Genomic DNA, 13,263 nt, shown 5'->3' on the forward strand with positions numbered 1-13,263 from the left:
GTGTAGTAGCATGGAAATCGTTCTGCGCTTGATGTCATGTCAACCAGGTTTATGGTTTCGTTGATAATTTGTTTGACAATGGAAAGCAGGCAGTACAACTCAAGGGACCTTTGCTGTGCAAAGGTCCGTCTTATGGGATAATCATAGCCCTTTTCCATTCTTTGGCCGACCTTGATTTATTGTTCTTTAATCACCATCTGATCTGCACTTTGCTTTTTCAGCGGACTACCATAGCAATGGATACACTGTAACGAACGGCTGGAAAATCCACAACACTGCCAAGAACAAATGGTTCGTCTGCATGGCCAAGACGGCAGAAGACAAGCAGAAGTGGATGGACGCAGTCTTGAAGGAAAGGGAACAGCGAGAAAGTAAGTCTGGTTTAGGTCTTTTTTTTTGGTAATCCTTCAAATGCGTTGGGTGCTGCAGCTCCCATGATGCCTTGCCCTCTTCTGCAGCTCCCATGATGCCTTGCCAGCGACTGCTGCTCCCACATTATCATGTCTGCCATGATGGGGAGCCCACATGAAGGCTTTAAATGTCAGGCATATCATGAAAGATAGTATTAGTTCCTGTAAAATTAAATCTGTTACGTTATCCGTAATAACCTACAATGCATAAAACTACCTAGAGGATAAATAAAGGAAACAAATGTATCTCATTTTGATTAGCTGGTGACTTCCTCATTAAAAATAATTTTATGTGAAATGCAGTTATATAGAGTTTAATAGTCTGTACAATGTTTTAATGTTAATTCTGATTGATGTTTGTTGATACGGTGGGGTACTTGCACATGTGACTTGTTTTAAGTCGCTCTAACACTTTACCTAGTACAGAAGTACTGTTCGAGCTAGTTTGGTATTTTTATATTGAAACAGTTACTGTGTAGATAATGACACACATGGTTCATTCTAATGGCTAATTATTTCCACCCCTCAACAAATCCTTAGAATTTGTATCTGGATTCAAAAACAAGGCTTTTCTGGTTCAGACTAGCATTTAATGCAAATTGTTGTAGTCCCATGATTCTGTGTATGATGTGTATGTAAGGGCACATTTATCATGAGAAAAATTATAGTTACAAAGGAAAAGTAAACTTTATATATATGGAAATATATACTTTGATATTGATTTCATTTTTGTGGTTAGTGAACATGGCACCATGTGATCTTCTCTTGCACATAACCAATGTTTGCATGAAGAGTAATGGTTACATTCCATAATTTCTAATGGATATTGATCGCTCCGAGATACATAATTAATATCGTGATGCATATTGAAGAAAACACAGTGAATGGAAATCCTTTTTTTTATATACTTACTGGAAGCTTGCAATTTCCCTGCGAGTAGTAAGCGGAAAATCAAAATGCGCAAGTGATGGTAGATATACGTTTTGGCTTTTATTCTGCTGTGTTTATTTGGTAAAAACCACAGATGGGTATCTATACATACCACCTACTTATAAAAGTGGGAAAACATTAATAAAGGTTATCCGATGTCGTATTAAAGCAGAGAAATGAAAAGTTATTGTGAACACACTATATTTCAAATGACGTGTTTTCTAAAATAACGTAGTTGTGGCTTTGGTTTGTGAGAGATCAATCTTCGATCTTTTATTTTCTTCTGTTTTGTCTGATTCCTGCTAAATTTGATTGTAGTGAGGCTGATGTGACTTCATAAGGGTGTTCGCAAGCCGTGTGTGTGATTGAGTTGCTGAATCAGCTACGGGATAACTAGCTTATTCAGTGTCTTGGCTACTTAGTCTGCTTGTCGTTTATTTAGTTTGTTTATGACCAAAAGCCATCTGCAAGATGTGGGTCCAATATCAGGACTGACTCTCTTAAATTGGGACAGCTGGGTGCTATCCAACATTGTCAGTTTGACTCCATGTCTGTATGTGGAATCTAATTTTAAGATCGCGTCAGCAGTGTGACACTTCCAGGGTCATTGATTAAAGTGAGGATTCTGGGAGTTCAAAGTGAATTTAAAAATCTAGGCCAAAATAGTTGAATTCGAACAATTCAACCAAGTCATTTCTCTTATCAGTTTTGCTAATTTGGCCTTGAATTTGAAATCCTCTTTGACTTCCCTTCGATTGCCCAGTGCATTACTTCGTTAATGTGGCAACCGTTCTGAGAAATGTGTTTATCGATATGCCATCTTTACCGTCCCAGCAATGAACTCTAGTTCCCGTGATACTCTGGGGAGATGTAGTACGAGCAGTTAAAAGGAAATAGGTGGTCCGTCTTAGCGGTGGGTTTCAGATACCTTCTCAGAACTAGGAGCGAAGTGACACTGGAGGCACCTTCAGCTATAATTTATTTATTTTTTTTATCAATAGAAGCAAGGTCTGATTTCACACTGGGTAATTTGACCAGATGTCTTAGAGCTACAAGACGTCTGGCAGCCAAATCGGAGAGCAAGTCTGTGATTTGCACTTTGTGCCCCCTGCTATGAGGACTTGCTGTCACCTTCTTAGAGGGAACATTGCCTTCTCAAACTGTAAGCATTATTCAGCTCATTATACGAGAAGACACAGGGAGACGCACTGTTACATAGCCTGAATTTCCTGGACCTTAATTTGCAACCGTGAATTTAAAAAAAAAAAAAAAAAATTGTCTTGCTTCTAAATGCTTATTTTGTGGAACTCTCGTTACGTGAAAAAATATTTGGACATCTGCACATAGGAAGCCAAATTATGTATGGCACAGACTTGGCAATTACACACGGAAATCATTACGAAGTAACAAAGTTCCAAATGAAAGCAGTTTGTTGGCCCTTTCTGCTAAAACAATGCAGATTAACATGGGGAAATAGACTCTATTAAGTCAACCAGGAAATCCCCTTTTAATTAGCTTTGTTTGACTGGAGCTCAGTGGAGGAATGTATTTTATTTTTTCGCTCCTGGTGTTGGCTAATTGTTAACGCAGAGACCTGATTGAGGTATCCGGCATACCGAAGGAATCGCTAATTCATTACCATTGATTGCAAGACCTAACAAAAAAAAACTAGCCTTCGGGCTATAAATGGTCTAAGGTAGTAAGACAATAGCGTTGTTTGTTGAGCATTACACCTTTTATTTTGCTTTTTAGGTGTTAATGAAGGGAGGCTGGGATAGTAGGATTACAATTCTCTCTAGACTAACGCCAAGTGTTGAATTTGGAATCGGTTACAGATTCCTGGCCAATTCACATTCACACAGGGGGATGGGGATTTAATTTTTAATTTGCCACGTAGAGAAGCAACGCGGTTGTTTTCAAATAAAAATAAATTGTGAGAGTCATACCGGGAAAATAAAATTATTGGTGATTAAAAATAATAATAATAATAATTTTAAAAATCCGTGATATACACTTTTTTTAAATAAAAAAAAAATGCAATCGAATTGTGATATCTATGTGAAAGTTACGGACCTGCCTGTAATAACCGATGACTGGCTATGAATAATGATTGTAACAATTTGTTTAGCATTAGTTCGATTTAAATCTCTTTAGCTTGCGCTCTTGGGCTGTAGATAAACAGATGTGATGGAAACATTCCAAGATATGTAAAGAGATTCAGGTGTTTTACAATACAAAATACATACAAATCATAAATGGGAAAGTGCCCAGCTGGGATTAAAGAACAATGCGTGCATTTTATCCTTTTAGTCCTGTAAGTCGTCTTGCAATTTTTTAAAGAAAGTTGCAAGGCTTAAGATAGAGCAGGCTTCCCCAAACCCAGCCCTCCAGATATTGCTGAACTACAACTCCCATGATCCTATGAATGAAATAGATAGGCTGAGAATCATGGGAGCTGTAGTTCAGCCACATCTGGAGGGCCAATGTTTGGGGAAGCCTGAGGTAGAGGGAGAAAAATGACTCTGACTCTATTGATAGCAATGGCATTATGATTGATTGCATATGTACAGTGCTCCCATTGAAAGCAGTAGAAGGACCAGAATTGAGTGAGAGATCTCCGCTATTTCCTGGTCTTTGCAGTTTTCATTTGCTGGAGCTTCAGATCCTCAAGATTTGGAGCAACAGCCAGATTCAGGACCTGTATATAGAAATGGCAATCCGTTGGTTGGTGAGGGGCCGTGTATAGACCAACAAGAATGCTTGAGTTGATTTGAAAAACTCTGCACTGGGATACTGTGTCTGATACTTTTTTTGTTCCCAGCTGTTGGTGCTTTCATCACCTCTTAAAAATTCTAGCGGAATTCTGACCTTCTGCTCAGAAATGTAAATCTTTGGAGAATCCATTGATGTAAAAAAAATGGACTCGATCACATTCAGCCAGAATGTTGTAAGTCCCTGAGCAGCAGAAAGGTGCACAGTGCATTGGAATGAGGAGCATATGCCTCTTTCTTACATCCCCAAATATAGAATCATAGGTTTAGATAATAAGAGATTCCATCAGCCCATGTAGTCTGCCTACATTAAAATCTCAGATTGAATCATTCAGGATAACTTTATACACATCCCGAGCCAGAGGGGTAACTAAAAAACCACGGGGCCCTGGTGCAACAATTGTCGTGGGGCCCCGCCATACGTCTACCACCCGCCATGCTCCCCATATGTCTACCCTCACCCTCCCATACGTTGCCCAGATACACATGCAGACACACACATATACAGATATGCACACAGACACACACATACAGGCACACAGAGACACACACACACACACATATATACATACATACATTCAGATACATACAAACACGCGCACGCAGACAGACATATACAGACACACAGACACACACATATATACATACACACACACACACATACATTCATACAGATACATACATACAAACACGCATATACAGACACACATACAGACACACACACACACACACATACAGATACATACATACAAACACGCATATACAGACACACATACAGACACACACACACATACATTCATACAGATACATACATACATACAAACACGCACACACAGACACAGACATATACATAAACACAGACAGACACATACATAGTCACATAAACATACATACATACACACACACATACACATACATACAAAAACAGATATACACACAGATATACACACATACAGATAAACATTCATACAGACACACCTACACAAACACACACATATACAAAATGTTTTAGTTACCCTCCTGTTTCCTACCTTTTCAGGAGGGTGACTTTCCCTGGGGTCCTCTGGTGGCTCAGCCTGATGGGAGTCAAAGTTCCCCCTCTGACTCCCTCCTCTACCTCCTGCACAGCTCCCGGTGTAAGCTGGGAGGATTCAGCTCACTTCCTCCCAGCTGTGATGTCATCTAAAGAGACCTAGTCGTGCTGTTAAAGCGCCACAACACTGACCATGCCCCCTGCTAATTAGTTTCCATCAGGGGGCCCTAAAAACATGGGCCACCTGATGGGCCCCTTATCGTGCGGCCCTGGCGGTTCTACAGTGCGGGCCAGGGACGCAACACATTGGAGCGGGCTCCGCGGTCGCAGGGTAGTTCTGTCACTGTCCGGGGCATTCTTCAATTCCTTTACTGCGTTAGCCTTATACACATCCTGAGCATTCTTCAATTCCTTTACTGTGTTAGCCTTATACACATGTGAGCATTCTTCAATTCCTTTACTGTGTTAGCCGTATACACATCCCGAGCATTCTTCAATTCCTTTACTGTGTTAGCCTTATACACATCCTGAGCATTCTTCAATTCCTTTACGGTGTTGGCCTTATACACATGTGAGCATTCTTCAATTCCTTTACTGTGTTAGCCTTATACACATGTGAGCATTCTTCAATTCCTTTACTGTTAGCCTTATACACATCCCGAGCATTCTTCAATTCCTTTACTGTGTTAACCTTATACACATCTCGAGCATTCTTCAATTCCTTTACTGTGTTAGCCTTATACACATCCCGAGCATTCTTCAATTCCTTTACTGTGTTAGCCTTATACACATCTCGAGCATTCTTCAATTCCTTTACTGTGTTAGCCTTATACACATCCCGAGCATTCTTCAATTCCTTTACTGTGTTAGTCTTATACACATCCCGAGCATTCTTCCATTCCTTTACTGTGTTAGTCTTATACACATCCCGAGCATTCTTCCATTCCTTTACTGTGTTAGCCTTATACACAGACCGCCACTAGAGGCACTTCCTGGTGGTTAGGTGACTTTTTTAAAAAAAACTCCATATGACAGCATTGCAGAGAACCTACTGCGCTTGCGGCGTTTGTGTGACGTCTGAGCAGGCAAGGGCCATCAGCGCTGGGTTGGGTTAGTACAATAAGGCTATTTTAACCCTTACTCTGCCTGAAGATGGGGGGAGGGGGTGGGGTGGTCGTGCGGGAGCTATAGTGCTAGGAATCCAACTTTGTATTCCTTGCACTAGACTTGAGTATCCCTTTAAATAACGTCAGTGGTTGCTGCTGATAAAACAGAAGTACTGAGGAAACCTCTCATTCATAGCTTGAAAGGAGGTCCTAGTACACATTTCCTAGTGGGATATAGTTGCATTCGTGCACCCTACTATATGGGTGGCCAAAAGTTAACACATTTTAGTTTACCAGCTGTAATGTTAGCAAAGCATCATGGGATTTGTAATTCTGTAACAAATGGAGAACTGCTTCATGGCCTCTCATGCCATAAAGATTTGTGCAGTAATAACTTTCTTTATTGATCATTTTTGGAACTAAATGTATATAGACTAAAAGGAGTGTCTTGTCTTCAAACAGTCATAATTTCAAACATTGGTATCCCTTTAATCTTTAGAGAGCGTTCGTGTCAATGTGAGAAGCCAAGTTTACATTTGTTAAAATTAAAACCTGACCTCCAGATTGTACACGGCTGCAGTTGAGCAGAAATTGGAAAATAAGAAAGGAAATGTTAGAAGTTCACTCTCTTAGCCCGAAAAAGGAGATCAGCAACACGTGTTCTTATTGTGGTTCGCAAGATAAGAGATTGGCGAGAATTAAGTGCTAGCTGATATCTGTTCTGCTTGGTGCAAAAGTTTACCGTGACCGGCGTTACTAATGAAAACCTCATCTAAGAATATTTTAATATAGATATATCAATAAAAAATAAAAAGAATGGATTTTAAATATTCACTCTGGGCACCATAACTACTACAGAGCACTCTCGTGCTTAGGAGCTTCCAACTCTGATTCTGGCAGAGAGTAGGTGTTTAGTGGTGCCTTGCAAACCATTACTAAACTCCTTATATTTAGGAGACACCTGGGCACTCCTGGCACCATAACCACTACAGTACGCTGTAGTGATTATGGTGCTTAGAGTATTCCTTTACCAATCCACATTAGCAATCCAGGTCCATATTTTAGCGTTCCATTGTGGATTTCATCATTTTGTTTGTATCCGGAGAGACTGAAAATCACATCATGCGTTTACTTTAAGTTCTTTTGTGGCTGGTAGTGATATTGAGATATACACCTGAACATTCATACATGGTTATTCATATTTTATAAATCCATGAGTTTAACCCCTTAAGGACCAAACTTCTGGAATAAAAGGGAATCATGACATGTCACACATGTCATGTGTCCTGAAGGGGTTAATGACATACGTTCATATAAGTTCCTGTAATTAAGGTTTTCTATAATTAAATAATTAACCATAACAATTTTTTGAGACAAAATCTGCTCATTCTGAGCCATTCCATTCTCCTCTACATGTTAAAATCTCACCGTACCCTGCTATGAAAACAGCAGTTTAGTGCTGATTTTACAGCACAAAAAATTCTGAATGCGCTTTCATGGGATTTTAGATTCTAATGACGCATTCTTCTTTGTTGCTACAGCAACAGGTGATGGTGGTGGGAGGGAAGGGGGTAAAAGTGCCGCGTTTTGAGCTGGTGTAGGTTTCGTAGGGCGAGTTATGTTTGTTCCTTGTAAAGAGAATACCAGTGAATTTGCAATTATTGATTTTTCAATAGGCACAATAACAAGTATTTTGTATGGCGGCCTAAGTGATGGATAATTCTATCTTATTATTCAAATCCTCTTCTTCTATCCTTCCCATCAAGAAAAGAAGGGGAATACGAGGTTACCAGCAGTCAGCTTGGAGCCTCCATAACAAAAATCCTTTTCTTTTAGTGCCTGAATGATTTATATGAATTTTTCAATCCGTTCTAAAAGCCTCTGTGCATGTTTAAATAATGTTGTACAGCAGGCATGACCTTTCCATCTTGTATGGTGAATATCTCACAGAAGCAACAGATGAACTATTTAGTGCAATATTACAATATTAAAAAAAAGCATTTTTTTTTATTTATTTTTTTTTATTTTGGATTGTTTATAGTTTGGTAATATGAGGACAGAATAGTAAATGATCCTCGGCTTCTACCAAGTAGTGGAAGTCTCTAAAATAAACTTCTGGGTCCTGCTGAATTCTGTTAATTTCTAATAAATAACATACATGTAAAATCATAACCTGTGCCTTTAAAGCATTCGGAAAGCAAATATATATTCCTAACGCTATAGTTCCCTGGTGGCCCCACCTGCAAGGAGGAAAAAAAATGTAGATTTACTTCAGTTTTCTCTCTTGCAGCACTGGTGTCCGCGACTGGTCCGGCATCCTTGGCTAAGATCAGAGAGATCGATCTCGGTTAGTCCAATGCTTTCCCATAGTAAAGCATTTGGAGGCTAGTGTGCATACACATCAAAACACTGTGCTACAGCAAGCAAATGGCCTCTTTGCAATAGGTAGAAGTATCTGAATTTTACTCTATTTCCTCAGAAGCATGGTGTTACGACATCTGTGCAGATGACCAGGGCCGGTGAAAGACTATTGTTACACTCTAGGCAAGACCAGCTAAAATAAAAAATTGTCAGCTTTGTGTCTCTTTCTTCTCCCAGCCCAGGGCCGTCTTTAATATCAGTAGGACCCTGGGCAAAGCATTTTCTTGGGCCCCATGGGCACTCCCCATTCCCTGGCATGCAATCACACCTTTCACATACATACTTACAAAGACATATACACGGACAGACATACTGATACACACACATAACCTGACAGACATGCTGACACACACAGACACAAACACACTGTCAGACATGCTGACACACACACAGACACATACCCTGACAGGCATACTGACATACCCATTACCAGGCATATTGACACACACAGAGACACATAAACTGACACACACATATACTGACAGACATACAACCTACTGACACACACATACACTGTCAGACATACTGAGACACACAGACATACTGACAGACAGAAACACAGGCATACTGACACATTCACACTTTTAAATCTACTCCCCATTTCCTACCTTGAAGGATTGCTTCCCTGGTGTCCAGAGTGGTGGCTGAGGCTGTTGGGGGTTGCCGACTGGCAATCTGGACCAGCCTTTCTCCTCTCTGCTTCCCTGGTGTGGTCTCTCCCACGCGGCTCTCTCTGTTAGGAAGTGACTCACGGTAGTCACTTTCTCAAATGCTGCCAAAAAGCAAAGAGACCCGGTCGTGCTGTTAAAGGGCAACAGAGTGCAAACGGGCCCCAGCTTACAAACGCCCACCGGTTGGTCCTTACTGCATGGGCCACCCGGTGGGCCTCCTTAGTGTGCGTCCCCAAGATCCTGTGGATACTTAATCTCAAGGAAGCTGCAATTCAAACTGGTTTTGGGATGCTTATGGTTGTGTGAGCCCTTTAACCCCTTAAGGACCAAACTTCTGGAATAAAAGGGAATCATGACATGTCACACATGTCATGTGTCCTTAAGGGGTTAAGTGCAACAAATAGCTCTGCATTTAATACTGGGAATTGTTAGAGAGACATTTTGTAAACCTGAGTTAACCCCTCGAGTGCCAGAGGCGTGCCCAACACATTGCAAAACACTCATAGGGCTAATGTTTAGTTGCCACCAGATTTCCCCTTTGCATTGCAGTTTCCCATGGCAAACCTAAGGGTGAGCAATGTGTTGTTTTGCTGTTTAATCTGCACTTTTTATTATCTGAACTGAAATCCCTGTTGCTGTTTTGCATCTTTTTATTAACCTGTTCAGTGCCGGAAGCCACTACAACTAAGTCTGCCCATTACATACCCAAAACGTTCCTGCTAGGCAATGTTTCACCAGGCCTTCTCTTAACCACTAAGTGACAAAGAAACATGTTAACTCTTTGTGCATTGCTTGTTATTGTGCAGGGAGCACACTGACACTCGAAGGGTTAAAACCACTGTCAGTAAATACTTTGCTTGTATGGAGAAAAGGATATCTACTTTCAAACTGAAAAAAATAAAATAAAAATGTATGTAGAACCTTAAAGGAAGAGCATACACATTGTGATCTGTATCCTAAGCAGTGAATTACAGTGAATTAAAAATAGATAATTCTTTACAATCAGCTGTTTTGGCCGAAAATATAGCATATTCCAATTTACACATAATACCAGCTTGAATATTTCGGACTGAAATTTGCAAATTAGCTTTTCAGTGAAATTCACTGTTTAGTGAAAATACCCTGAAGTGATTTGTGATGCTTATAGGTTGCAAACACTGCAATAAAATGGCAATATTACTAAAACAATAAAGGACTAGCTCTAAGAAATATATATGAATGATCATGAGATAGAACTGGTAGAGAATTTTACTTCAGTAATAGCATTTATATTTGTTTTAACTCCTTTGAGTGTCAGAAAGTGTGAAATGCTTTTCTCAGACACCTGGTACATACAGGGTTAATAGTGACTTGTTTATAAACTGAATATATGAGGATTATATTAGGAATATTGGTCTTACTGCATGGTACAATAAATACATTTACATGGTCCAAATGTTCTTCCCACAGCACTACACAATCCTTCTCCTCTCCCCTTTACATAAAATATTTTTAAATGAAGTCCTGAAATCCTGATTAAATATGGTGTACATCACTGGGTTCAAAGAGCTGTTACAGTATCCAAACCAGAAGAAAAATTATCAGGGGTGAACAGCTCGTACATATAGCGAGAGGGTGTATGTAAAAAAGAAAGGGAACCAGCAGATGAATGATTACAGACAAGAAAAATGTAAACCTCTTCTCACACTTTTAAGTTTACTCCCCGTTTCCTACCTTGAAGGATTGCTTCCCTGATGGCCAGAGTGGTGGCTGAGGCTGTTGGGGGTTGCAGACTGGCAATCTGGACCAGCCCTCCTCCTCTCTGCTTCCCTGGTGTTGTCTCTCCCACGCGGCTCTCTCAGGGAGGAAGTGACTCACAGCAGTCACTTCCTCCCATGCTGCCGAAAAGAAAAGGGGCCCGGTTGTGCCGTTAAAGGGCCACAGAGTGCGACCGGGCCCCTGCTTACAAACGCCCACCGGGTGGCCCTTACTGCATGGGCCACCCGGTGGGCCCCCTGTGTGCGTCCCCAAGATCAGGATGCACTGTGGGCCCATGGGTGGAGGGCTGGGGGGAAGAAAGTTGTTGAGGGCAGCGGGGCCCACGAGGCAGCTGCCTTGGGCCCCCTAGAAGTAAAAGGGCCCGGGGCAGCTGCCCCGTTTGCCCCGTGTTAAAGACGGCCCTGTCCCAGCCCCTTCGCGTCTCTATTTCTCCCCCAATTCTTTGGTGTCTCTGTGTTTCTCTTTCGCTCAGCCCCTCTGTGTCTCTCTTCTTCCCAGCCCCTCTGTGTCTCTCTTCTTCCCAGCCCCTCTGTGTCTCTCTTCTTCCCAGCCCCTCTGTGTCTCTCTTCTTCCCAGCCCCTCTGTGTCTCTCTTCTTCCCAGCCCCTCTGTGTCTCTCTTCTTCCCAGCCCCTCTGTGTCTCTCTTCTTCCCAGCCCCTCTGTGTCTCTCTTCTTCCCAGCCCCTCTGTGTCTCTCTTCTTCCCAGCCCCTCTGTGTCTCTCTCCTTCCCAGCCCCTCTGTGTCTCTCTCCTTCCCAGCCCCTCTGTGTCTCTCTCCTTCCCAGCCCCTCTGTGTCTCTCTCCTTCCCAGCCCCTCTGTGTCTCTCTCCTTCCCAGCCCCTCTGTGTCTCTCTCCTTCCCAGCCCCTCTGTGTCTCTCTCCTTCCCAGCCCCTCTGTGTCTCTCTCCTTCCCAGCCCCTCTGTGTCTCTCTCCTTCCCAGCCCCTCTGTGTCTCTCTCCTTCCCAGCCCCTCTGTGTCTCTCTCCTTCCCAGCCCCTCTGTGTCTCTCTCCTTCCCAGCCCCTCTGTGTCTCTCTCCTTCCCAGCCCCTCTGTGTCTCTCTCCTTCCCAGCCCCTCTGTGTCTCTCTCCTTCCCAGCCCCTCTGTGTCTCTCTCCTTCCCAGCCCCTCTGTGTCTCTCTCCTTCCCAGCCCCTCTGTGTCTCTCTCCTTCCCAGCCCCTCTGTGTCTCTCTCCTTCCCAGCCCCTCTGTGTCTCTCTCCTTCCCAGCCCCTCTGTGTCTCTCTTCTTCCCAGCCCCTCTGTGTCTCTCTTCTTCCCAGCCCCTCTGTGTCTCTCTTCTTCCCAGCCCCTCTGTGTCTCTCTTCTTCCCAGCCCCTCTGTGTCTCTCCCCCAGCTCTTTTGTGCATTTCTTTGTGTGTTTATGTATGTATGTATGTATGTGTGTATATATATATATATATGTGTGTGTGTGTGTGTGTATATGTATTAAGGCCTTTTGGCCTGTAATTGTGGGAGGGGCGTATGACACACCTCTTCCCTACTTAAGGGACACCCCTTACCTGGCTCCATATCGTTCGAGGTCAGCGCTGCATCACCCTCCCACCCACTCCTCATTATTAACTCATTTTCTCTTTACATTTCTTCTTGGTGGGCCCTCTTTATTTACAGGCCTACCTCATCGTCGGTTCCGGCACACCACAGCCGACTTGCTCTTTTAATACCATCCTACACTTATCAGTGTTTGTATCTTCTGTACTATCATGAGCCCTTAACACAAATATATATATATATATATATATATGTGTATATATATATATATATATATATATATATATATATATATATACACACACACACACACACACACGAAAAGACCCTGAGGGGTCGAAACGTCTATTGGGACAAAACTTTGAACAACTTTGAATAAGACCTGCGAGTGCGCCTTACTTACTTTTTGTATGTATCTTTGATGCTGGTAGCACCGAGGCTTTAGCAACGGAAGGGGTGAGTGCTGAGGATTAATGTTATTTATATATATATATATATATATATATATATCTATCAGGGGCGTACCTAGAGCATTTGGCACCCGGGGCGGACCCTGAGTGTGCCCCCCCCCCCCTCCCCCCCATAATAAAAATTTAAGAAAACACCCACAATTTTTTGCTTTCCTATGGACTGTTTGAATGTGCGCGCAGCTCTTG

At 42.2% G+C, this 13,263-nt stretch overlaps 1 protein-coding gene across 1 annotated transcript in view; it reads left to right on the forward strand.

The window, feature by feature from the left end:
* Window positions 1–13,263, forward strand: part of PREX1 (phosphatidylinositol-3,4,5-trisphosphate dependent Rac exchange factor 1) — a 248,191-nt gene that overhangs the window by 116,451 nt on the left and 118,477 nt on the right. The window contains exon 9 of the mRNA XM_063459441.1: window positions 222–371. Coding sequence (XP_063315511.1) covers window positions 222–371 — 150 coding nt within the window. The remainder of the gene's footprint in view (window positions 1–221; window positions 372–13,263) is intronic.

The sequence above is a fragment of the Pelobates fuscus genome, chromosome 6 (assembly GCF_036172605.1).
Source record: "Pelobates fuscus isolate aPelFus1 chromosome 6, aPelFus1.pri, whole genome shotgun sequence".
Lineage (NCBI taxonomy): Eukaryota > Metazoa > Chordata > Amphibia > Anura > Pelobatidae > Pelobates > Pelobates fuscus.